Here is a 27,538-nt window from a genome sequence, read left to right on the forward strand (position 1 = left end):
CTCGATTGTGCATCTGTAGGAGTTTGTGAATGCTTTTGGTGACAAGCCGAATTTCTTCAGCCTCCTGAGGTTGAAGAGGCGCTGCTGCGCCTTCTTCACGATGCTGTCTTTGTGGGTGGACCAATTCAGTTTGTCTGTGATGTGTATGCCGAGGAACTTAAAACTTACTACCCTCTCCACTACTGTCCCATCGATGTGGATAGAGGGGTGCTCCCTCTGCTGTTTCCTGAAGTCCACAACCATCTCCTTAGTTTTGTTGACATTGAGTGTGAGGTTATTTTCCTGACACCACACTCCGAGGGCCCTCACCTCCTCCCTGTAGGCCGTCTCGTCGTTGTTGGTAATCAAGCCTACCACTGTAGAGTCGTCCGCAAACTTGATGACTGAGTTGGAGGCGTGCATGGTCACGCAGTCGTGGGTGAACAGAGAGTACAGGAGAGGGCTCAGAACGCACCCTTGTGGGGCCCCAGTGTTGAGGATCAGTGGGGTGGAGATGTTGTTACATACCCTCACCACTTGGGGGCGGCCCGTTAGGAAGTCCAGTACCCAGTTGCACAAGGCGGGGTCGAGACCCAGGGTCTCGAGCTTGATGACTAGTTTGGAGGGTACTATGGTGTTAAATGCTGAGCTGTAGTCGATGAACAACATTCTCACATAGGTATTCCTCTTGTCCAGATGGGTCAGGGCAGTGTGGTTGAGATTGCATTGTCTGTGGACCTATTTGGACGGTAAGCAAATTGGAGTGAGTCTAGGGTGTCAGGTAGGGTGGAGGTGATATGGTCCTTGACTAGTCTCTCAAAGCACTTCATGATGACGGAAGTGAGATCTACCTGGAGGTAGGCGTTTAGCTCAGTTACCTTTGCTTTCTTGGGAACAGGAACAATGGTGGCCCTCTTGAAGCATGTGGGAACAGCAGACTGGGATAAGGATTGATTGAATATGTCCGTAAACACACCAGCCAGCTGGTCTGCGCATGATCTGAGGGCTTGGCTGGGGATACCGTCTGGGCCTGCAGCCTTGCGAGGGTTAACACGTTTAAATGTTTTACTCACGTCGGCTGCAGTGAAGGAGAGTCCGCATGTTTTGGTTGCGGGCCGTGTCAGTGACACTGTATTGTCCTCAAAGCGGGCAAAAAAGTTATTTAGTCTGCCTGGGAGCAAGACATCCTGGTCCGCGACGAGGCTGGTTTTCTTTTTGTAATCCGTGATTGACTGTAGACCCTGCCACATACCTCTTGTGTCTGAGCCGTTGAATTGCGACTCTACTTTGTCTCTATACTGACGCTTAGCTTCTTTGATTGCCTTGAGGAGGGAATAGCTACACTGTTTGTATCTGGTCATGTTTCCGGTCACCTTGCCCTGGTTAAAAGCAGTGGTTCGCGCTTTCAGTTTCACGCGAATGCTGCCATCAATCCACGGTTTCTGGTTTGGGAATGTTTTAATCGTTGCTATGGGAATGACATCTTTAATGCACGTTCTAATGAACTCGCTCACCGAATCAGCGTATTCGTCAATGTTGTTGTTGGACACAGTGCGGAACATATCCCAGTCCACGTGATGGAAGAAGTCTTGGAGCGTGGAATCAGATTGGTCGGACCAGCATTGAACAGATCTGAGCGCGGGAGCTTCTTGTTTTAGCTTCTGTCTGTAGGCAGGGAGCAACAAAATGGAGTCGTGGTCAGCTTTTCCGAAAGGAGGGCGGGGGAGGGCCTTATATGCGTCGTGGAAGTAAGAATAGCAATGATCCAAGGTTTTACCAGCCCTGGTTGCGCAATCGATATGCTGATACAAATTAGGTCGTCTTGTTTTCAGATTAGCCTTGTTAAAATCCCCAACTATGAACTAATGAATGCATCCTCAGGATATGTGGTTTCTAGTTTGCAAAGAGTCAAATAAAGTTTGTTCAGAGCCATCGGTGTGTCTGCTTGGGGGGGAATATATACGGCTGTGATTATAATCGATGATAATTCCCTTGGTAGATAATGTGGTCGACATTTGATTGTGAGGAATTCTAAATCAGGTGAACAGAAGGACTTGAGTTCCTGTATGTTGTTGTGATCACACCACATCTCGTTAACCATAAGGCATAAGCCCCCGCCCCTCTTCTTACCAGAAAGATGTTTGTTTCTGTCAGCGCGATACGTGAAGAAACCAGCTGGCTGCACCAGCAGTGAGCCATGTTTCCGTGAAGCAAAGAACATTACAGTCTCCGATGTCCCTCTGGAATGCTACCCTTGCTCGGATTTCATCAACCTTGTTGTCAAGAGACTGGACATTGGCGAGTAGTATGCTAGGGAGTGGTGTGCGATGTGCCCGTCTCCGGAGCCTGACCAGAAGACCGCTTCGTTTCCCTCTTTTACGACGTCTTTGTTTTGGGTCGCAGGCTGGGATCCATTCCGTTGTCCTGGGTGAAAGGCAGAACACAGGATCCGCTTCGGGAAAGACATATTCCTGGTCGTACTGATGGTGAGTTGACATTGCTCTTATATTCAGTAGTTCCTCCCGACTGTATGTAATGAAACCTAAGATTACCTGGGGTACCAATGTAAGAAATAACACGTAAAAAAAAAAACTGCATAGTTTCCTAGGAACGCAAAGCGAGACGGCCATCTCTGTCGGCGCCAGAAGTAGTGTCTGCACGGTCCAAAATCAGTTTAAAATATAAGGGGCAAATGAAATAACAAGCCAGATCAGATTTAAATCCCGACGTCCTTCCATTCCTGGGTAGTCTCTCAGCTGGACCCCCTGTTGGCTGTGTCACTGACATGTGTCCCAGTTGGACTCGGCTATGCAGTCTAATGAATGTTAATGGTCACCCAGGACCCCCATGGCTCTCTTGCTGGGCCTCTGCTCTCTTGTTCCTATTCTGGGAGGCAGTCGTGGCAGGTAGAGGTCTGCCGTCCACTCCTGTGGGCCCTCGGCTGTGGTAGTCCCTCGGCTGTGGTAGTCCCTCTGGGGCTTGGGCATGAAACAGATCGCCACACATCATTGCAGCATGGGTCCTCGCTCTGCTCCTCCAAGTCAAGATCACAGACACACACACACACAAAGCGAGGTAGCTGGCTGCCCCCTCCTAACTCCTCACACAGGCATGGCCCGCGCTACGGAGTGAGGAGCCGTCAGGGCACATCAGACGGGAACGTGGAAACAAATGACCTCTGTCCCTTCACTGTCCACCCCCACCACCACCCTGACATTTTCCCATCAACAGCTTCAGCGCTTCCGACATGTGACCCCGGCGGCACGGGCGGTCGTGACTCGCCAAGCGCGTGAGCGCGTACACACACACTGAGGGAGGAGATAGCAGGACAGGTCTCTGATCTTCAGATTCAAACGCAGCGGGAGAATGTCAGCTTCAAACCGTTTCTGTTATACAACCCTGCTCTCTGCAAACCCAGGTCACAATTCAAATTGGGTTCACGAAGTAAAGACAAACTGGAATATGCACTCGTCTCTGATTAAAACATGATGAAACAAACTACTCCTTCTCTCTGATTCCAATATAATGAAACAAACTACTCCTTCTCTCTGATTCCAATATGATGAAACAAACTACTCCTTCTCTCTGATTCCAATATAATGAAACAAACTACTCCTTCGCTCTGATTCCAATATGATGAAACAAACTACTCCTTCTCTCTGATTCCAATATAATGAAACAAACTACTCCTTCGCTCTGATTCCAATATGATGAAACAAACTACTCCTTCTCTGATTCCAATATGATGAAACAAACTACTCCTTCTCTCTGATTCCAATATGATGAAACAAACTACTCCTTCTCTCTGATTCCAATATGATGAAACAAACTACACCTTCTCTCTGATTCCAATATGATGAAACAAACTACTCCTTCTCTCTGATTCCAATATGATGAAATAAACTACTCCTTCTCTCTGATTCCAATATGATGAAACAAACTACTCCTTCTCTCTGATTCCAATATGATGAAACAAACTACTCCTTCTCTCTGATTCCAATATGATGAAACAAACTACTCCTTCTCTCTGATTCCAATATGATGAAACAAACTACTCCTTCTCTCTGATTCCAATATGATGAAACAAACTACTCCTTCTCTCTGATTCCAATATGATGAAACAAACTACTCATTCTCTCTGATTCCAATATGATGAAACAAACTACTCCTTCTCTCTGATTCCAATATGATGAAACAAACTACTCCTTCTCTCTGATTCCAATATGATGAAACAAACTACTCCTTCTCTCTGATTCCAATATGATGAAACAAACTACTCCTTCTCTCTGATTCCAATATGATGAAACAAACTACTCCTTCTCTCTGATTCCAATATGATGAAACAAACTACTCCTTCTCTGATTCCAATATGACGAAACAAACTACTCCTTCTCCCTGATTCCAATATGATGAAACAAACTACTCCTTCTCTCTGATTCCAATATGATGAAACAAACTACTCCTTCTCTCTGATTCCAATATGATGAAACAAACTACTCCTCTCTGATTCCAATATGATGAAACAAACTACTCCTTCTCTCTGATTCCAATATGATGAAACAAACTACTCCTTCTCTCGGATTCCAATATGATGAAACAAACTACTCCTTCTCTCTGATTCCAATATGATGAAACAAACTACTCCTTCTCTCTGATTCCAATATGATGAAACAAACTACTCCTTCTCTCTGATTCCAATATGATGAAACAAACTACTCCTTCTCTCTGATTCCAATATGATGAAACAAACTACTCCTTCTCTCTGATTCCAATATGATGAAACAAACTACTCCTTCTCTCTGATTCCAATATGATGAAACAAGCCACTCCTTCTCTGATTCCAATATGATGAAACAAACCACTCCTTCTCTCTGATTCCAATATGATGAAACAAACTCGAGCCGAGACACAGGGGTGGGGTAGCACAACAACTGCAGAAAATCTGATTCATGTTTTGGGGAAAAACTTTGAGTCTCTTTCCGTAGCAATTTCCCCTGCGAGCTTGCTGCAGCCTGGGAGAGGGGTAATCCATCACCCAGTATTCCTGATAGGGGGAAACATGGCGCCCCCCCTCCCAGTCCAGCAAACCTTGCCCTCGCCGCATGCAGCGCAGCACGGGTCGGATCAGCCTGCCTATCAATTACAGAGTCAAACGTGTCTGGAACGGGGTGTCTGGGGAGTTATCGGTAAACTGCTTGCTACACCACCTCTGTCTGACTGATCCGGTTGATGTTCCTTCATTTCCCCCCTGGTACTGCTGAGGAAATGACAGGCGGGTCCAGACAGACAGGGATCTAATGCTAATCTTCCCATATGTTAGGCTGAGCTGCGAGCTAGCCTAGCGACAAGCCTCAGGGGCTGATGTGGTCCCAAGGGCCCTGACTGGCAGCCCTGGCTCTTACCCGCTCTCCCACGCTGGAGGTGGGAGTAGAGGGAGTCGGTGGGGAACCTGAAACAGTATCACAGGGTTCACCTGTCCTACTAGAAACACTTCCATCTCAACGACTTATTAGCATTTGATAATAGTCACATATTTTACTCCTAGGTTGAATCATTAATCACTTTCGCAATTGCCAACCCTGTCACATATAGGAGCATAAAGTCCCAACTGAGAAACCATATGTAGAAATAGTTCAAATAAAATAATCAAACAAAGGAAGAAAAGAACGTAACTTTGAGAAGAGTAGGAAATGTTATTTAGAGAAACAAAAGCTGTGGTTCCATTTTAAAAACAGTGTCATTTATGCCCCCGGGAGTCACCATAATCGCTGTCCAATCACACTGACAATGCCCCTCCCAAGAGGGAGGGCACAACAGAATGTACAGCAACCAGGATCCAATATGGATGCCAACGTCATAGAAGAATCCATCTTAGGTCTGTAGGAGCTAAATAGTAGCCTTACCTTCAACAGCATACTCTTCTGCTTCAGAGGGGCCAATGAGGACAGGAAGGAGAGAGAGAGAGAGAGAAAACAAACAGATTAGACAGCATACTCTTCTGCTTCAAAAGGGGCCAATGAGGACAGGAAGGAGAGAGAGAGAGAGAGAGAGAATGAACAGATTAGACAAACAGCATTTGGAACAATTACCATATCCAGACATAATTCCAATGTAGTAGATATCCAATTAATTACATATCCTGTCGTAGTTCCAATTTGTTAAGCAAAACACATGTTATCAGAGAAGAGGTCATTTACAAGAACAAAAAAGCACAATTTGATTCATAAGATCTGTCCAGGCAAAATTAAATCATATTTTTCCCATGGCTTGATTTACAATGCTTGGAAAAACAACCAAAATGTGAGACTGCAAAATGTGAGGTCCTCTTCCAGCCGGGGGCTTACATAAATTCTAAGAAAATCAACTGCAAATGGAAGGAACTGGGGAAAAATGTGCATCAAATATAAGAGTAGCACTGGGTCCAGTGACTGAACATTATATCCACTTAACATCTCAACCACTTAACATCTCAACCACTCATCCATCTTAACCACTCATCCATCTTAACCACTCATCCATCTCAACCACTTATCCATCTCAACCACTTATCCATCTCAACCACTCATCCATCTCAACCACTCATCCATCTCAACCACTCATCCATCTCAACCACTCATCCATCTCAACCACTCATCCATCTTAACCACTCATCCATCTTAACCACTCATCCATCTTAACCACTCATCCATCTTAACCACTCATCCATCTTAACCACTCATCCATCTTAACCACTTATCCATCTTAACCTCTCATCCATCTTCACCACTTATCCATCTTAACCACTCATCTTAACCACTCATCCATCTTAACACTCATCCATCTTCACCACTTATCCATCTTAACCACTCATCCATCTGAACAACTCATCCATCTTAACCTCTCATCCATCTTCACCACTCATCCATCTTAACCACTCATCCATCTTAACCACTCATCCATCTTAACCACTCATCCATCTTAACCACTCATCCATCTTAACCTCTCATCCATCTTCACCACTTATCCATCTTAACCACTCATCTTAACCACTCATCCATCTTAACACTCATCCATCTTCACCACTTATCCATCTTAACCACTCATCCATCTGAACCACTCATCCATCTTAACCTCTCATCCATCTTAACCACTCATCCATCTTAACCACTCATCCATCTTAACCACTCATCCATCTTAACCACTCTATTACAAAAGTGCTGAATCGAGTTAGAGCAACCTCCCCAATGACATCTCTCCAACTCCATGATCTAGAGAGAGAGAGAGAGTCAGAGGAAGCCAGTTGTAAGAAAGATGCTTCTCTAGGATCATCATCACATAATCAAAGATCCACTACACATTCATGGAAAAAGCCTCCAGCCTCCTACTGTATCAGACCCTATGGAGAGTTGAACATTTTGATCTTTTACTTGGCCCGGGCCTTAGCGATAGTTTGTTATATCATAATCAACTTTTGCTGGCACATTGCGTGCTTGTGCCTTTATTTTAGTATAATTTAATGTATTTTTTATGTATAGTGAAAGCCTGTGTATGGCAAGACGACCAGGAAGTGCTGTTTACCGTCACTTTTAGTATTAAGATTTCATGATTTCATGGCACGGCGGCCATTTGGGAACCTGCAACGTGCCATTGAAGCCCCAGCGCGGTTCCACAGAGAGCGTCCGGTGCAAGACGAGGTCAACCACTACACATCTACAAAGTGCACGTTCCTCAAAAAACTTCATTCACAGACTGCATTCGTCCAGTATACTAATCGTGAACAGATCCGAATCAATGTCCACTTATCCATCTTCACAGATGTACGCTAGCTGTACGGCACTGGCTTGATCGGTTCCTACGAACATAATAATGTACCTATGCAGTGTTTATCTGTTTTCATCTGTACAGAGCCGCTTCTCTCAAATGCATCCTTTGTTGTGTCATTCAATGACTTGCTGTACGATTCATTTCCCCTGAGAAATATCTACAAGGTCTTCTCATTGAAATAGTATTCTATGTTGTCATTATACAGAGAGAAAGGCTACAAAGAGCCTGGGTGGGCTGGCGTAAAAAGGCAATCGATGCCTGTGCCTGGGCCCCACTGACACCAGAGGATCCCTTAGAACTCCTCCGCCGCTCCCCATTGATTCTCAGATTAGAACACCCACAATGCTGCTCATGAGGCGGGCAGCTGCTGTAAAGCAGGAGGTCAAGAGAGCAAACATTTTAGTCATTTAGCAGACACTCTTAACCAGAGCAATTTAGGGTAACGTGCCTTGCTCAAGGGCACATTGGCACCTACTCCCCTAGTCAGCTCTGGGATTTGAACCGGCACCTGCTCAGTTACTGGCCCAATGCTCTTAACCACTAGGATACCTACCGACAAACCCAGACGTGGCTAGCCAATGGAGAGAGATGCATGATTCCACACCAGAGATTAAGCCAGAGCTTGGTTGTCAAATGTAATGATTGTTATGATGTCTGGCCATGGTTCTACCCCCCCACCCCCCATCCCATCCCTCTGATTTGGATGGTTCTCAGCCTTGACTACCCTATCTTTTAGAGACACACTCGGCGAGAGCCTCTGAGTCTCTGTTCAAGGCAGGCAGAGCATGAAAGGGATGGCTCCCTTTTTCTCCAAACTCACGATTCATCGCTCAAGTAATTATGGGGCCTGTGTAAAAATGTTCCTCGGAGACGGTTAATGTGGATTGTATCCCGTTGTCCAAAAGTGGATGGAGCAGCAAACCTCAGTAGACTTTATTTTTCAAACAGTAGAGTTAACATTGCTTAGGGAATTACTGGGAATATGACACAGAATGAAAGTGAAGGATCTGACGATAAAAGATAGTCAAGCGGAAGCTCTTATTTCAGGAAGCTGGGTTCCCCCATTGAGAATAGTGAGAGATACATAAAAAGCCAAGCATTAACATCATTCCTAACATTTCTGCACCTAATACAAATGCATTGTGAGCAAGTCTGTGCCCTTTAGGGATCGGACACTCCACTGGGTTTGTATACAAACATTACATGACAATTTTCAGGTTAGATACTGTGAGATGATAGCGTGTTTTTGTGATTCTGTTCCCACTTCACCGGAGCTAGACTTTCCCTCTCCCCTGAGAGCCAATAGCATGCTGCCTCGAGAGGGGATCCTTCCAGTAAACGATTAAGATCATTATTCATATAAAATGCTGTGATTATGGTCTGTTTTATACACACAGGATGACTGTGTCTCTCTGGGGCATTGGAACTAGACGAGAGAACATATTTTGGATTGAACAGGAAATAAAGTATTTTTTATTTAACTAGGCAAGTCAGTTAAGAACAAATTCTCATTTACAATGACGGCCTACCCAGGCCAATTGTGCACCGCCATATGGGACTCCCAATCACGGCTGAATGTGATGCAGCCTGGATTTGAACCAAGGACTGCAGTGATGACTCTTACACTGAGATGCAGTGCCTTAGACTCCTGTGCCATTCAGAAGCCCACTCAAGAGCCCAGTAACCAAAAGGTTGGTTCAAAGTCACACTGCCGACTAGGTGAAAAATAGGTCAATGTGCTCTTGAGCAAGGCAGTTAACACTAATCGCTCAGGATAAGAGTGTCTGCTAAATAACTAAACCTTATGGATGGGAAAGGCTGAGCTCTGCTTATGGGGAATAGAGAAACCTATAGGAGAGGAGTTTTCCACTCTCAGATCCGTAGAGGCTACCGCAGTAGCAGACATTTAAAATGGGGAAGTCAGATGGGATCATGGCCAGAATAACGTCAGAGCCCAAACTCGATTTGAAAATAGGACTCAGTTGGGATTAGAGGTCGACCGATTAATCGGAATGGCCGAATAATTAGGGCCGATTTCAAGTTTTTATAACAATCGGAAAACTGTATTTTTGGATGCCGATTGAAGCTATACTGTTACACTGGCAATACTAAAGTGCCTATTAGAACATCCATCCAATAGTCAAAGGTTAATGAAATACAAATCATATAGAGAGAAATAGTCCTATAATTCCTATAATAACTACAACCTAAAACGTTTTACCTGGGAATATTGAAGACTCATGTTAAAAGGAACCACCAGCTTTCATATGTTCTCATGTTCTGAGCAAGGAACTTAAACGTTAGCTTTCTTACATAGCACATATTGCACTTTTACTTTCTTCTCCAACACTTTGTTTTTGCATTATTTCAACTAAATTGACAATTTTTCATTATTTATTTGTGGCTAAATTGATTTTATTGATGTATTATAATAAGTTAAAATAAGTGTTCATTCAGTATTGTTGTAATTGTCATTATTACAACAACAAAAATAAATCGGCCGATTAATCGGTATCGGCGGTTTTTGGTCCTCCGATAATCGGTATCGGTATCAGCGTTGAAAAATCATAATGGGTCGACCTCTAGTTGGGATGTTTATTTTTTCACTCCCCAAGTCAAATGAGTACATCACCACAAATAGACAAATAAAATATGAATCTGAAAGAATACAGATGCAGGCTGTTACAAAAACACAAGAGGATGTTGGATTTCTTTACTCTTCCCAAGTGGCTTTGGAGGCAAAACAGACTTGTGTCTATCCTTGTGTCTATCCGTGCTTCTACACCTGCATTGCTTGCTGTTTGGGGTTTTAGGCTGGGTTTCTGTACAGCACTTTGAGATATCAGCTGATCTAAGAAGGGCGATATAAATACATTTGATTTGATTCCATCTCTACTATGGAGAGAGGAACACGTGTGTGCAAGAAGATAATAAACTTTCCATTACTATTATTCTACTTTGTACAGTATAGAAATCATGCAAAGAACTGGTGATGAAAGTCAACAAGCAAATTCGTACAAGCATGTCTATAATTCCAATGTAACCCTAGTTCCACCTTACCAAAGTAATTGATACCCAGAGGTACTTTTGGAATCACAGATATTTCCCCACAGCTCAAACGTTTCCTTACATACTGTATACGTTTAATATAGGGTGTCGACTTCAGGGGGTTGGGGTCAGTTTAAGTGTTCTTCTCACTTCCCTATTCACTATGCTGAAGGCTATAGGGTGTTGCTGTGGCAACTAACGATCTCATTGACAGCAGCGGCTCCACTGCACATCTGACCACAGTTGAGGGCAGGGAGCAACATTGGAAGGAGACCATGGTCGAGATCAGTGGAGGCTGCTGAGGGGAGAACGGCTCATAATGATGTCTGGAACGGAGTAAACGGAAAGGCATCAAATCATGTGTTTGATGTATTTGATACTGTTCCACTGATTCCACTCCACCCAGTACCACGAGCCCTTTCCCCCCCAATTAATGTGCCACCAACCTCCTGTGGTCAAGATCCTGTATACATTGTCTCAGCCCTGACAATGGGAGTCATTGTCCCAAAGGCGGGAAGGCAGATGGTCTGCTTATCGTTCTGCTTACCTTGGACAGATTTTGACAGGAGAAAAACCCTCTCGCTTCACCTCTTCCTCTCTGATATGGTCAACTTCCTGCCCAACTAGACATGCAGGCGTTGCATTGCGTTCATTTTCAAATAATATTTTTGCAGGAATCTCTTTGTGAATGATTTTCACCGAAAATTTGATCTATGCCGAGCTGGGCAGCCTGAGCTTTTGCTATCTCATCAGGCGCTAGGCTTTGGTCTTCTTCAATGGTTGCGTGCCACATCATCAACCGTGCAGTCGGGTATCAGATTGCTATGTCATACGATGTGGTTAGATGATATCTTAAAAACCTATCCAGACGTTGTAAGTTCTGGTATTTGCTGCAAAGTAGTCAGGAAGGAACTCGACCATGACTGCTCACATTGGGGGAAAGGCTGGTGAGGACAGCAGGAGGTGCCATGTGTAAGGAGCTTTTGCCATCTCTTACATGTGGTCTGTACTGAAGAAAATATACCACTTCCAAAAAGCAATGGTCTGTGATTGTTCAGCAGTGTGTTGTAGACTACACATAACACACAATAGCACTGCAAGCTCTTAGTCCTTGGTCAGCTCAGGAGCAGAAGCACTGAGGCCCACCCTCACTGTGGGAGTTAAAAACCCATGGCAGCCACACACCAACACCATATAGCCTAACAGCAAACATACAAATATGGAACGCACACGAACACAGCACAGCCCCATGGTAGGTCACACTAGAGACCTGCAATGTGAAAAGCCACTCAGAGTTCAGTGACCATGTGAAGTCTGGACTGTGAGTTGATCATTTCAAAATGGAGCAACTAGAACCCGATGTCACATGTGGCAGAGACATGAATGTTCTCAATTTCTATCAGAAAAGGTAAACGCAGAGAAACACAAAGCCACAAAGCTATGACCCCACCCCTTTGTAGGCAACAAGTGATTTTTAATTGAATATATGTCTTAGGTCATCTCCCACCAGTTTCCTCTCATTACAATTACATTTCAAATCTGACTTATTTTATATCGTGTGACTCAGTCTCTCTCAAACAGTCACCCACATGCTTTCTCACACATGGAAAAATAGAATAAATTCTACAAGCAACAAGCACTGTCAAAAATGATATTGTGACGAGCTCTCATGTTGAGTGGCATGTACAAGTAGCCTTGATCTTCTACAACTCCCATATTACAAACAGACAATACTGGTTTAAAATAGAAAAGACGTGAGATAGCAAGAAAGAAAGCGTGAGAGGGAGAGTGTAAGAGAGAGAGTGAGAGAGAAACATCAGCGCCACAGGTAACTTCCACAAAGCTGTGAACTGATCTGAGAGACAAGGCAAGAAGGGCATTCTATGCCTTCAAAAGGAACATAAAATTCAACATACCAATTAGGATCTGGCTAAAAATACTTGAATCAGTTATAGAACTCATTGCCCTTTATGGTTGTGAGGTCTGGGCTCCACTCACCAAACAAGAATTCACAAAATGGGACAAACACCAAATTGAGACTCCGCATGCAGAATTCTGCAAAAAACATCATCCGTGTACAACGTAAAACACCAAATAACGCATGCAGAGCAGAATTAGGCCGATGCCCACTAATGATCAACATCCAGAAAAGAGCCGTTAAATTCTACAACCAGGTAAAAGGAAGGGATTCCCAAACCTTCCATAACAAAGCCATCACCTACAGAGAGATGAACCTGGAGAAGAGCCCCCTAAGCAAACTGGTCCTGGGGCTCTGTTCACAGTGTAAGACACTCAATAGAGTTTGAGTAAGTCAGTTCTAGGAAGTTATTTTCATCAGGGTGCTAACAGTTTTCTGTAGTGGAGACAGAATAACAAGAGTGATTCTGAAACATTTCCTAATTGGACATACACTAATTAGGCGGAATATGATAGTTCTCTTCATTCGAGTCGACTGGAGAGGAGACGGAGCAAAGAGGGTCAGAGAACCGGTAAACGGAGGAGCACAAGACAGTCTGCCATCTGGAGAGAGTTATCACTGTCTGTGAGTTAGAACATAGTAAAGTGTAGAAAAGTGTTAAGATGTGTGTTTGGTGGGATGGAAAACGATAACTTCACTCAGAAAGGAGCCTGCTCAGATTTAGATCTATTTTAGCCCAAGGGCTAGTCTTCTAAGAGTCCTTAAGAAATATAAAAAAACATACAGAAATGAGAAAAACAACAAAAGCAAGGTAGAAGCACAAAAACACAAAACAAAGACACACATTCATGTTGCACATTCATGTTACCTATACATATTAGGAGTTACACATGTTCTATAATTTCCCTGATAGTCGGCCATTTGAGTGCAATTCTATGGAAGACCTCTGGTAACCACGTTGCAGAACCGTTCCGGCTGCCTTAGCACAAGCTATCTGCAGTCCCTTTAGGCCACCAACACCTGCATTACTCTACACGACAGGGTGGTAGTTCACTATGGATGAGAGCATCTGAGATTTAAAAATATTAAAAAATTGCTCTGGCATATATTTCACAATTCTTCTGAACATACAGGAGGTGCCAATGATTTTGTTGCAGAGCTGTGAAATGTGTGATGACCAAGGGAGACTTTTGCCTAGCTGTACACCTAACAGCCAAGTCTCTGAAACCTCTTCTATGTGTGGTCTGCCAACTGTTTCTTCCTTTTTCTCTTCACACATATTAGCATTGCCTCGGTTTTCTTTGTATTTAGCACTAATTAGTTTTTTTTCCAATTTGAAATACTTACGTCAGCCTTATTTAGCTGCACCTCAGAATTGCCTGTTACATAAACAGTGGTATAGTCAAAAGCACAAATACTGTACATGTTTGAAAGAAGCAATGTTTCTTTTTGTTGATGGTACAGCTAGAGCTGTGGCCATGAATTTTCGTCAGCCGGTGATTGTCATGCAAATAACGGCCATTCTCACGGTAATTTGGCCGTAAATTAACATAAACAAATGTAGCATCTCCTGGCTTCCACAAGCGTCTGATGAAGACCTTTGAAACATCAACATTTTAAAAAGTGTAACAAATCCACCTAGATGACCAACCCAAGTCAGTATTACGCCCCAACCAACACAGAGAATAAACAGCTTACTATGGTCAGGGCGTGACAGATACACATGTTGGGCTATTTCTTTAGATTTTTTAAATCAATTGTAAGGCTGCAGGATGCGACTCTAAAGAGTATATGAAAAAGGTTGTATGAAAGACATGAGCTCTGCTTTGTTTGTTTTTTTGCGCGGCTGCACACACTTCATCAGTCTCTCATTCACAATTTGACAAGCACTTGAGAATGCCTTGAATTTCCCAGCTGTATCCCTTTTGTGTGGCCGTAATGCCCCCTAAAAAAATCCATCCCTTTTGTGTGACCGTAATGCCCCCTAAAAAAATCCATGCCTTTTGTGGCCAGTGGCCGTTCTGCCCTTGGGCTGAATATAATAGTTATAATTTCCTTCTCCCGACTGCTTGCCGAAACACCTCTCATTCAAATTGCTCTCCGTCATGTGATCGGGTCTTTCTAACAGGTTACAAGTGAAAGTAGGCTACTAATGATCATCAGCAGCATCAGAGCTTGGAAAAGCTTAATTACCGTGACTAAATGTTCACGTGGAATTTGACTGCCATCATGACTCGTGATAATACGGTCACCGTAACAGCCCTAGGTACAGCAAGCTCATTGGGGACAGGGAGTATATCCAAAAGGCTGGAAGGCAGTGTCAATATTTGGGGCCATGTTCAGAATCCCCAGAGAGAGGATAGAGACACCTCAGGTGTATTTGTACTGACAAGCTGCCGGAGGTTTCCCACATTGTGTGTTTGCTGTGTGTGGGAGTGTGTGTATGTGTGTGTGTGTATGTGTGTGTGTGTGTCAAGCGTGAATGTGTCTGCACTATTTAACCGAGCAAGCATTTCCCTGGCTTGAGAGAGAGAGATATCACGCGCACCAGCATAGCTTACATAATGACATTTGATTTCAGGAGATTGAGCATTTATTTTAACTTCGTTTTGACTTCTAATATAATATCATTCATGTGTCAACATCATTCAAAAAATAGATGACGGGTGCTCTGTTAAGTAACAAATCCATTTTAGACACTGACATTTCCCCCCTCTCCGTCCAGCTTTTGAAGCACAGAGAAACAGTTGCTTTCCCTGACAGGGTAAATGATCAGTGTAAAGATGAACAAGCATTGAACAACATAGCAGCATGTTGTGGTGGGGCATTTTCAAAATGTCTGTTCGCTTTGAGAGGTTGTCGCTCGCTGCTACATTAGCAGGTGACACAGATGAGATAAATGCTGTCAACCACAGCAGGGGATGCCAGGCACGATTGAGAAACCTTTCAGACTTGCTGCAGAGCCACAGGAGTGTGAAAAAGTGGGTTAAGAAATAAACCAAATGTCCTCGGCTTTGAGATGACAACAGGAGCAGGCGAGGTGGATAAGGGCTACGTCTTGTGAGGAAAAAGCACTTTAATAGCATTTCCTTAATCCTCCTTTAAAAATGACCTAGATAAGTTAACTCTGTAGCTTTTGTCTGAATATTAGGAAAACATGGACAAATGACATCTGAAAGGCATATCCCTGTCCTCGTAACACAACACATATCCCCCGGTGATTCCAAACTGAGCCGAATGAGAAAAAATAGATGTGATTGGATTAACTAATTATATAAGGACAATTGCTAAATGACTGAAAATATTGGTATTATTTGAGGTAGGAGCCGTAACTACAGTATAGCATGTTGATGATGACAGACAAGGAGTACTGTGCATCATAAAATGCTCCGTCTTCATAAACTTTATCTATCAACTATAATGAACAGCGAATTGGATTACATGTAGCGTGTAAAATGTAAACGAGAAGCTCCTATCATAAACTACTGGAACATTTGGCAGCTAGCATGTGGTGCACTGAGGTGGAATTTCAATGCAGATACTCCACAGTATATTTCCACTGACTAGAACAAAGGCAACAAAAAAAAACTAAGAAAGCAAAAGAACAGAAGTTGAAAGAACAGAAGAGTTTGACTTCATACAGTATCAGCATGTCAGTCCCAAACTCCTTCGCTTCATCCCTCCATGAAACATGTTATCAGTGAAATAGAAGGCCTAATTACACGGGTTCATCAACCTCCCACTGAGCGACAGGGAGAAGCAGCACAGAAGTCAGTCACACTCAAATGAGGACATTTGGACATACAATACAGTGCAAGTACCCTGTTAAAATGATCTGCTTAGTAACACTAAAACTAGTGGCAACTGAGCTGCCACCAACTTAAAGGAGACAAAACCTTGTTGAAACACATCATCCTGAGATGTTTTGAAACATGACATGGTGTGTTGTGCAACACCTTGTGAAGGACTGGTAGCACAGAGAAAGGGTTGAGTATGGCGCGTAACAATACCCACATAACATAAATGCAATTTCACACAAAGACATGGAGGGGAATAGAGGACTAAATACATGCAGTGTGATTAGGGAATGAAAACCAGGTGTGTATGGAACAAGACAAAACAGACGGAAATATGAAAAATGGAGCGGCGATGGCTAGAGATCCAGTGACATCGATCGCCACCTTGAACAAGGAGAGGAGCCGACTTCGGCGGAAATCGTGACAGTACCCCCCCCCCTCCCCCCCTTGACAAGCGGCTCCAGCAGCGCGCCGACACAGGCCTCTGGTACGACCCGGAGGGCGAGGTGCAGGGCGATCCGGCGAGCGACGGTGAAACTCCCGCAGCAGTTCAGGGTACTGAAGGCCCCACGCCCGACGCCTTGAATCCAGGATGGAATGAACGGAGTACGCCGGGACCCCCTCGATGTCCTGAGAGGGTGGAGGAACCTCCCACACCTCAGATTCCTGGAGAAGACCAGCCACCACCGGCCTGAGGAGAGACACATGGAACGAGGGGTTGATGTGGTAATCGGGGGAAGCTGTAACCTGTAACATACCTCGTTCAGTCTCCTCAGGACTTTAAATGGCCCCACAAACCGCGGACCCAGCTTCCGGCAGGGCAGGCGGAGGGGCGAACACCGGGGCCTCACTGAAAACTCAGGGAAACAAACAGGTACAAACATGTGGTCAACAGAGGACTCTGGATGAGTGTGGTGCAGACTCAGCTGGGTTGACGCCAGAGTGCCCTGCCTGCTGCCTCGACTCCCAGAGGGACCGACACGGCACCGACCGGCAGTGTGCCCTCTGCGGCCACAGATGTTGAACGTGATGGCCCCTCCTCCAGCCTCCCTACGCGCAGCCCCTCCCTCTCATGGGCACAGGAGCGGGGCTGCTGGAAGATGGAACCGACAGAGCCCCCTATGGACGTCCGCAGGTGACCAGCAGGTTATCCAACCGGATGGACAAATCCACCAGTTGGTCAAAGGTGATGGTCGCATCCCTGCAGGCCAGCTCATGTAGTACGTCGTCGCGCAGGCTGCACCCTGTCGTTCCAGTCTGCTCCGGCAGCCAAGGTCCGGAATTCCAGGGCGAACTCCTGGGAGCTCGTCCCCTGCCTGAAATGGAAGAGCCGTTCCCCCGCCGCTCTACCTTTGGGCGGATGGTCAGAGACGGGAACTCCTCAAAGTAATCCAACGCCGCGTCTCCTTCTCCCCACACAGCGTTTGCCCACTCCACTCTCTCCCTTCCTGAGGGAGCTGGATGAACGATGGCCAGGTAGAGGTCCAGTTTTAAAAGGAACCCCTGGCACTGTGCTGCGTTCCATCATACTCCCTGGGAAGGGAGAGATGCATCCCACTGGGACTGGCTCCGGACGGGACGGGTAGAGGTAACCCCAGTTGCGCTGGTCGAGGCACTGGAGACTCCCTGTCTCTCCCAGCGGTCCATGGATTGAACAACGTGATCCATCATGTTACCAAGATGATGTAACATGGCAGAGTGATCCTGGACGCGCTCCTCGACTCCTCTAACCGGGGTACCTGCTCCTGCTGACTCCTTGGTGGTGTGAAATCGCCGGTGACGTCGATCGCCGAACGCCGCCCGAACAAGGAGAGGAGCCGACTTTGGCGGAAGTCGTGACAGACTTCCAATGAGTTCAATCACTCAATGTTCTCTTTCTATGATTATCCTCATAAAAGATACTTATATTAAGTTGGATTTATTTTTACATTATGTTTGGTAAAATGAAATGAACAAATCATTGAAAGGACTTACACATTATTGTACTATTGATGTTGATTAATGTGTTGTCCACTATGAATAAATAAATATTGAAAAATATTTTGACACTTCTCAAATGACAGAGAAGTGGGAAAAACAGATTGAAGGGTTGGAGCAGGGAACTGAGCCCTGGTCTTCGGTGGGGAGAGAGGTGACATAGGTTTAATCAAGGTGCATCAACACCAGATCATGGGCTCAGCATGACCTGCAAGCATTTTTGTTATGTATATGTTGGCAGTTTTTTGTTGTCAATTTCAATTCACCCCAGAATCATTTCTTATAGTGTGGCTTAGTGATTGAGTGGGTAAAATGTAAATGAAATGTACCATTTTACTGCCCCTCCTGTTTATAATCTGTCTAAATAAATCATTGAAAAAATAAAGGTGGAATAACACAACAAAAATATTATCCTTTGGCCATTATCATCAATCATTATTTAGGCTATAACCCATTGTTTGTATGACAAACGGCTTTTGTGTTTTGATCACAGGATGTTGGTGGCATCTTAATTTGGGAGGACCGGCTCATGGTAATGGCTGGAGCGGAATCAGTGGTTCCCATGTGTTTGATGCCATTCCATTTCATCCGTTCCAGCCATTATTATGAGCTATCCTCCCCTCAGCAGCCTCCTGTGGTTTTGATGCTACCTTTTTACATGCACTGAAACCCCAAAACGTGTTTTCACAACACTCTCTTAGAAACACCAATATTCAGGTTGAAGAACCACTTTGGGTGTTTCAGAGTACTTCATTGGTGTTTAGAGATGATCTATTTTGACAGTGTAGCACATGCCTGCAATACTGTCCTGACACCCCTGAAGGACCGTTATTGATCCAATAAAGGAGATAAAGAAGGAAACCAAGGGAAGACTGTCTTTGGTGAAGTAAGACAGAAAACATGGGTCATCCTATTGTAGGCACTATCTATATTATTTCATCAACGTCCATTTTAAATGTACACATCTATTTGAAATGGACAATTGGAAGGGAAATATTTTAAAATGGATGACTACCTTTAAAATAGTCACCTTAAGTCTCCCTTCCCTTTACAATTCTTCTCCATATCAAAGATTCATTCTACTGTTTTATTCAATACAATTTAGAGGTACCCAACCGCGAGTCATCACATTGACCTCACATTAACCCCACATTGACCACTTTTGAAATGGTACAGAACAAGCTTCACCTCGGGCTAGCATCTCTAACCGTCAGGAGAGATGTTCAAAGGTCATGCACAATTAGGCTCCATCAGGAGAGCGGAGAACCACCTCACCCTTACTCACCCTTGTCAGTCACTGTCTCCCCCCTGCTCTCCTCCACACTGCTCCTTCACTCCTGACTCGACTGGCAGGTTAAGACACATCAGCATGTTACCTCCTGACATGTTTAACTTCTCATATCCTAAGCAGACAGGTGATGGAGAAAGCAATGTGTCTGGCCTGTACAGGCTGAAGTCCACAGCATGTTATGTACTCCAGTGTTGTGTTCTGTATTTTGTGCACAGTACTAATGTTAAATACCACTTGCAGTGCCTTCAGAAAGTAGTCATACCCGTTGACTTATTTCACATGTTGTTGTGTTACCGCCTGAATTCAAAATGGATGAAACATATTCACCCATCTACACACAATACCCCATAAAATTGAAAACGTGTTTTTAGAAATGTTATCAAATTTATTGAAAATGAAATACAGAAATAAAATAACAATTCTTCAAGCTCTGTCAAATTGGTTGTTGATCGTTGCTAGACAACCATTTCCAGGTCTTGCCATTAATTTAAAGCACATTTAAGTCAAAACTGTAACTGGTAAGCAACTCCAGTGTATATTTGTCCTCATTGTCCTGCTGAAAGGTTTACTCATCTCCCAGTGTCTGGTGGAAAGCTGTGTCCAGTGTCTGGTGGAAAGCTGAACCAGGTATTCCTCTAGGATTTTGCCTGTGCTTAGCTCCATTCTGTTTCTTTTTTATCCTAAAAAACTCCCCAGTCATTAACGATTACAAGGATACCCATTACATTACATGGGCTCCTGAGTGGCGCAATGGTCTAAGACACTGCATCTCAACGCAAGAGGTGCCACTGCAGTACCTGGTTAGAATCCAGGCTGCATCACGATCCGGGCCGTGATTGGGAGTCCCAATAGGGCGGCTCACAATTGGCCCAGCATCGTCCGGGTTTGGCCGGGGTAGACTGTCATTGTAAATAAGAATTTGTTCTTAATTGACTTGCCTAGTTAAATAAAAATGTTAATGATGCTGCCACCACTATAATTGAAATACTGTATGGAGAGTGTGGTGCTCAGTAATGTGTTGTATTGGATTTGCCCCAAACTTAACACTTTGTATTCACTAAATGTTTTGCAGTATTACTTTAGTGCCTTGTTGCAAACAGGATGGATGTTTTGGAATATTTTAAATTCTGTACAGGCATCCTCCTTTACACTCGGTCAATTAGGTTAGTATTATTAAGTAACTGAAATGTTGTTGATCCGTCAGTTTTCTCCTAACACAGCCATTAAACTCTCTAACTGTTTTAAAGTCATCATTGGCCTCATGGTTTCCATCCTCTCTGGCAACTGAGTTAGGAAGGACGCCTGTATCTTTGTAGTGACTGGGTGTATTGATACATCATCCAAAGTGTAGTTAATAACTTCACCAGGCTCAAAGGGATATTCAATGTCCGCTTTGTTTTAATTTTAGGTGGCCTTCTTTGAGAGGCATTGGAAAACCTCCCTGGTCGTTGTGGTTGAATATTTGTTTGAAATTCACTGCTCGACTGAGGGACCTTACAGATAAGTGTTTGTGCGGGGAACAGAGATGAGGTAGTCATTCAAAACACTATTATTGCACACAGAGTACATGCAATTTATTGAGCTCTATTTTAAGAAACCTAACCCAATGGTAAATCTAAGGGCAAGCGGTAGTGCTATAGGTTCAGGGTTGTGGCAGAAACATTTTATCTATTTTCCTTATTACAATTATCGGTACACTTACTGCAGTTGGGGCATAGGGGCTGGGTTTTGATTAATAAAGAAATTGTGGGAGTGTCGATGCTTGGCCCCTCACTGGCCAATCATAACGTGTTCCATGATGAAATACGTGGTTGCTTCAAGTTGTATATTTAAGGTATTTTATGTATTGCCTTGGAATCAACTCCAATTCAAATGTTAGTCTGTTACAGTGTGTTAAAGGGCTTACAGAAACTAAATGTACACATATCTTATCTTCAACCATTTGCAGTCCACACTGTTCTACTGACTTGCATGTCTTCAATACCATTCATACTGATATAGGGGCAAGGCCTACTGTAAATAACATTATGGCTGAGCGAGGACATGCCGAACATTGTCAATAAGCAAGATTTAATTCATTATTGATAAGGGCTAAAAAGAGAACAAATAATTGTAATCAAATTCTAAACAAAACAAACCAACAACTTGTTTTAAATAGACTATGTCACATTTACAGACACCATCATTTCTCCCGTGGGAATATAATATTAAAACAATGCAGACTATGATGGGTTTTATGCACATCCACATTTTTCACAGTAGCTGGACAAAGGTCTATGTTTTCTGAACATGTTACAGATCACATCCATTCACACATCTCCAGAAGTTGCATTCACACATCTCCAGAAGTTGCATTCACACATCTCCAGAAGTTGCATTCACACATCTCCAGAAGTTGCATTCACACATCTCCAGAAGTTGCATTCACACATCTCCAGAAGTTGCATTCACACATCTCCAGAAGTTGCATTCACACATCTCCAGAAGTTGCATTCACACATCTCCAGAAGTTGCATTCACACATCTCCAGAAGTTGCATTCACACATCTCCAGAAGTTGCATTCACACATCTCCAGAAGTTGCATTCACACATCTCCAGAAGTTGCATTGCGTGCCACGAATATTGTAACCTTTAAAACAAGAATGTGGTTTATTCAAATAAATACAATTAAATGAAAAACACACGCATTGCTGTTGAAGCAGCCTTCGTTATAGTAGTCCTTGTCACGCCCTGGTCTTAGTATTTTGTGTTTTCTATTTATTTGGTCAGGCCAGGGTGTGACATGGGTTTATTTTGTGTTGTGTTTATGTATAGGGGTTTTTCGTAGGTATTTAGATTGTGGCTGAGTAGGGGTGTCTAGCATAGTCTATGGCTGCCTGAGGCGGTTCTCAATCAGAGTCAGGTGATTCTCGTTGTCTCTGATTGGGAACCATATTTAGGTAGCCTGGGTTTCACTGTGTGTTTTGTGGGTGATTGTTCCTGTCTCAGTGTTTTTGTATTCACCAGATAGGCTGTATAGGTTTTCACGTTCCGTTTCTTGTTTTGTATTTTGTCGTCTTTATTCATTCATTAAACATGTATCGAACTAACCACGCTGCATTTTGGTCCGACTCTCCTTCGACAGAAGAAAGCCGCAACAGTCCTAAGAGAGGGCTTGGGTTTTGAATATGTGAAACAGAAAACAAGCTATTTTTTACAGGTTACAGATAACTTCTAAATACAAGGTTCAACAGTATTCACTGAGGTACTCATCTCTCGTTTCATGATGGGCATAGACACGTAGCCTACATCATGGAGGGGTTTTTACACACGTCCAAAACGGGACCTGCATGGCAAAAATAACGTGGGCCTGCCTACAATGCATAGGTAAAAAGGGAATGTCAGCTCACTGTTTTACTCCTCTCAAAGTTGACATTTTAATTAATAAAGCTTTGGTGATGAAGATGTATTTCCAAGCGGTCTCAGGAGCCAAAAGCTTTTTTGACAGTCATGACTACTTCGCGATTGCATTGGGCAGACAAAAAAGCGCTTAATTGACAGGAGGGAGGCTATAATTGGTTTTTAACCAAATAAAACGTTTTGTGTTTTAAATAGGAAGTATACAGGCACCAAAAGCACATTGGATTACGCTTGTTCCATGTGCGTTATGGGCCGTGTGCAACATGGCTAGATAGGTTGCGTTTCCGCTGTCAAAATACATGCGTTATCGCTAAAACCAACTTTAGTTTTTTCTTGAATATCCATATCGGCGCTGCATGAAATTAGCACTTTGGTTTTTAAGTACACACCTCCAATATTTCCACCCGCTCATCTGAGCGCACGCGAGCTGATATAAGACAGGTAAATGGCCAAACCTGGCGTTAGGGCAGGAAAATGCCAGTGCGATAATTTTTCACGACGAAATTGCAAAATAATGTGGGGTTTATGCTACCGCTGCCTTAACGCCAGCCGAAAATAGAGCCCATTATGTGAACTGACAATCTGTTAATATAAACCACCAGGAAGCATATCACACCTTTTAAAAACATTTTCTGACAAGCAAGCACTTAGGTATGGTCCTTTTCACATGTTCATACATTCATATAATGTTTGGGAATGACACAGAGAAAGGTATGTGTGGAAATCCTATAGCAATGTGGGAAAGCAGCCTGTGTTTGGACAATATCCACTGCAGTAATTAAAACCGAATAAAAACACCTGTGTACCATAGCCAATCTGAGCTACAGTAGACCTATATGCAAATAATCCATTTGCCACACGGGCCTGCCATCATTCATTTTGAACTGGACTGTGTGTTTACAGTCAGTAGCAACAGCACAACTTTACATCACTAGAACACATTCGCCAAAAGAAACAAAAATACACCTGAATGGATTTCTGCAGATATGTAAACACCACGGGAGTCCTCTTACATTCGCGAACATCACAATCCTATAGCTCAAACAACCATGAAAAGGTAGGCACTCCCCCACTCAGTTGCCTATGCACATCATCAACAAGATCAAAAACGAATGCTAGCCAGAGCGAGATGAGCTAAAATCTATAGAGGGAACGGTAAATAAACCCTCTGAAACTTGTTCAGATTCTTGGTGGTCGTCAAAATGGCACTGCTAATGGATAGGGAACGGTAGTCTGCTCGCCCTGTTGCAGTTTGCCTGCTAATGCACGACTGTCCCAAACCACGTTTTGACAACTGAATGGGAACTTGCCTGCCCGCCCAATTGATCGATGCCAAATACATTGAATTGGCAACTAAGCGAGATGATAACTGTGGATAACAGTTGTTCAAGTTCAGCATAGCTACCTAGCAAAGTGATTCACATTTATTGCTATAGCTATCCAAATTACACCTGCATCTCTAGCTGCAGCCACATTAATTAAAGCAATATGGAGGGGGAAAAAGTTGTTCACTCACCCACTTGTCCAATGACTTAACATCCTCCCAGCAGCTAGCTTGCTATCGTTAGGCTCTGTGTTTTTAGCTTGGTAAAGAAATGGCTACATAAATAGATAAACTAGCCTATTAGCCACATTATGACTGACTTGTGATCATTGACCTTGCGAGTTTCATTGTACATACTCAGCCTTATTTTGCATTACATTTGTTTGTTTGTTTTTTGTCCCAAATATTGAGTCATTGAGACTGAAACAGTGTATCCCGAATGGCCAGAGGAAGCAAACAATGCCAGCTGCAATTTATAACTTGATAACAATATTGGACTACCAATGCTACGTCACAGACTTTTTAGACAAATAAAACATATTTTTAAAACCTCTTGTAGATATTTTTGCATGCTATTATAACTGTCTGTTTGTTTCATATCTACAAAGTAGTTCAAATGCTGTCTGTTCCATTAAGTTTTACTCCTGAACTTATTTTGCAATAACATAGGAGTTGTATATGTCTTGACTCAAGACATTTCAAAAATTACTTTGATAAAAAAAAGTGAAAAACATAATTCCACTTTGACACTTTGGGTATTGTGTGTAGGCCAGTGACATTTTTTAAAATCCAAATGTAATCCATTTTAAATTCAGACTAATAAACTTTTTTTTTAAGTCAAGGGGTGTGAATACTTTTTGAAGGCACAGTATATCACCATAGCTTAATTATTGTTTTATAAGCTAGATATTGGATTTCTACACCATATAAGTCAGCACTAATACCACTGCATATAATGTAGGTCTATTTTGTAAGATTACAAAAATGTTCCAAATTAGAAAGTAAGAACTGTTGAAAATTAGGGTCAGTGTTTTATATTCCGCTATATCATTAAAGAAGAGTAATTAAATCCATGTAATTAAAACTACCCCTGAAAGTAGTGTACTGCTACGTGGTTAGTTATTTCAAAAGGTTCAAATGTAGGCTCACACATTCATAAGTGTGGTGTATAATACCTTTCTGATAGAAGCTCTGGAAGGTCGGGGGACGGGGTAGGAAGGAAGGGAGGGAGGGACGGGGGAGAGGGGGTCTGACAGTTCATCGATGATAGCCACATATTAGTATCGACACCAAGAACCCACTAGGGAGAGACAACCTTAACTCTGCACAGCGAGAGAAGGAGGGAAGGAAGGGGATATAGGGGATATAGGGAGGAAAGAGTGAGGAGGAGGAGAGCGAGGGGAGGGGAGGGTGGAGGGAGAGAGATAAGGAGGGAGAGAGAGAGGGAGGGATGAGAGGGTAAGAAAAGCTGGCAAAAGGCTTATCTCTGAGATGAGAAATTAGAGGCAGGAGGGGAGAGGGAGGAGAGGGAGGGAGAAGAGGGAGGAGAGGAGGGAGGAAGGGCAGGAGTGAGGGAGGGAGGAGAGGTAGGGTGGAGGGAGGGAGGGAGGGAGGGAGGGAGGGAGGGAGGGAGGGAGGGAGGGAGGGAGGGAGGGAGGGAGAAGGAGGGAGGAGAGGCAGGAGGGCTGATGGAGCAGAGGTAGGAAAGGAGAGGCAAAATAGGAGGGATGAAAGAGAAGGAGGGAGGAGAGGCAGGATGGAGGAAGGAGAAGGAGGGAGGAGAGGCAGGAAGGGAGAAGGAGCAGAGGGAGGGAAGGAGAGAAGTTTGTACAGCGCTGTGTCATGAGCAGAGCCAAGGCCTAGAACAGTGAAAACGATTAATAACAAACATTTTGAACATAACTATCACATACATGCAGATGTACTGGAAGCAACCCTGCCTTTTAAATGACGCTGGATTCATTTAAACAAAACTCAAAATGTGATAGATAGATAACAGAGAATGAGTCACTGAATCATAACACCTTGAAACTTGAGAAACAATAGTTTCTCTTTGATAGGAACACCCCGTCTCCTATCCGCCATGATCATACCCAGAATTCACTGCACTGATTACGGCTTAGCCCTTTGATAAACACTAGAAGTTCGACCCGGGGCGCCCCTGATTTGATTGCAAAGAGCGCAGCGGCGTTTCTCCTTTGATCGATGTGCGTTCACCCGCATTTCACTTCCTTAGTTTAGTCTGTTAACATTGGCCTCGGGCCAAACAAACACCTACACTTCGCAGTAGACAACCCAAATTTTGGATTGTTGTGTAAAGAGAACGTATTAATGAATACAAGAGTGGAAGAAGAAGAACAGGCAGATGGTTTGCTGGAGGAGACATTGTGAACAAAATACGTCTCCGCTCACCCCCTCTCCCTCGCTGTCTCTAATTTATTGTGTTTTCACCATTTCATTTTCTCCTCGACTGTTCTGCCTTCTCTTCCCCCGTGGTCCCTCGTGTACCGTTTTAATATGTACTCCAACATGTCTTTGCCACTTTTTTTCCCCGATTGTGTTTTTCATTCCCGCAATTTATTTGTCCTTCTTATTGGTTTTGAATGACAACACAACCTAAGCTCAATTTCTGTTTCATATCTGTATCCATCTCGTCTATTGAATCACCATATTACATTTGGTGGAAAACCCACTGCTATCTTGCAATATCACGAAGAAGAAGGTCCTTAGCGTACCCAACAAATGGAATCAGGGAGACCAAAATGGCAGAGTAGGGACAAGATCCCCTATATATAAGAACATCCTGATTAAATCTCATTCAAACATGTAATGTTCACCGTTTGTCATAGAGGGATGTTCAGTCACAATACAGATACTATGCAGTCCAAATATAGACAGGAGGGAACATTATAGATGTATTACTACCACAGTACAAAGTCGCAATTTCATCACTAAATGTCACCTGCTGTGAAATAGTGATCAACATTTGAAGGCTGTGATT

At 43.5% G+C, this 27,538-nt stretch overlaps 1 protein-coding gene across 10 annotated transcripts in view; it reads right to left on the reverse strand.

The window, feature by feature from the left end:
- Positions 1-27,538, reverse strand: part of LOC109896506 (neurexin-2) — a 1,132,408-nt gene that overhangs the window by 933,222 nt on the left and 171,648 nt on the right. For 6 of the 10 annotated variants that reach the window (XM_031832467.1, XM_031832471.1, XM_031832468.1 and 3 more), the window contains exon 3: positions 5,883-5,903. In XM_031832467.1, the coding sequence (XP_031688327.1) occupies positions 5,883-5,903 (21 nt within the window). The remainder of the gene's footprint in view (positions 1-5,882; positions 5,904-27,538) is intronic. The other 4 variants (XM_031832475.1, XM_031832476.1, XM_031832477.1 and 1 more) reach the window with 1 other exon arrangement.

This window comes from Oncorhynchus kisutch, linkage group LG9 (assembly GCF_002021735.2).
Source record: "Oncorhynchus kisutch isolate 150728-3 linkage group LG9, Okis_V2, whole genome shotgun sequence".
Classification (NCBI taxonomy): domain Eukaryota; kingdom Metazoa; phylum Chordata; class Actinopteri; order Salmoniformes; family Salmonidae; genus Oncorhynchus; species Oncorhynchus kisutch.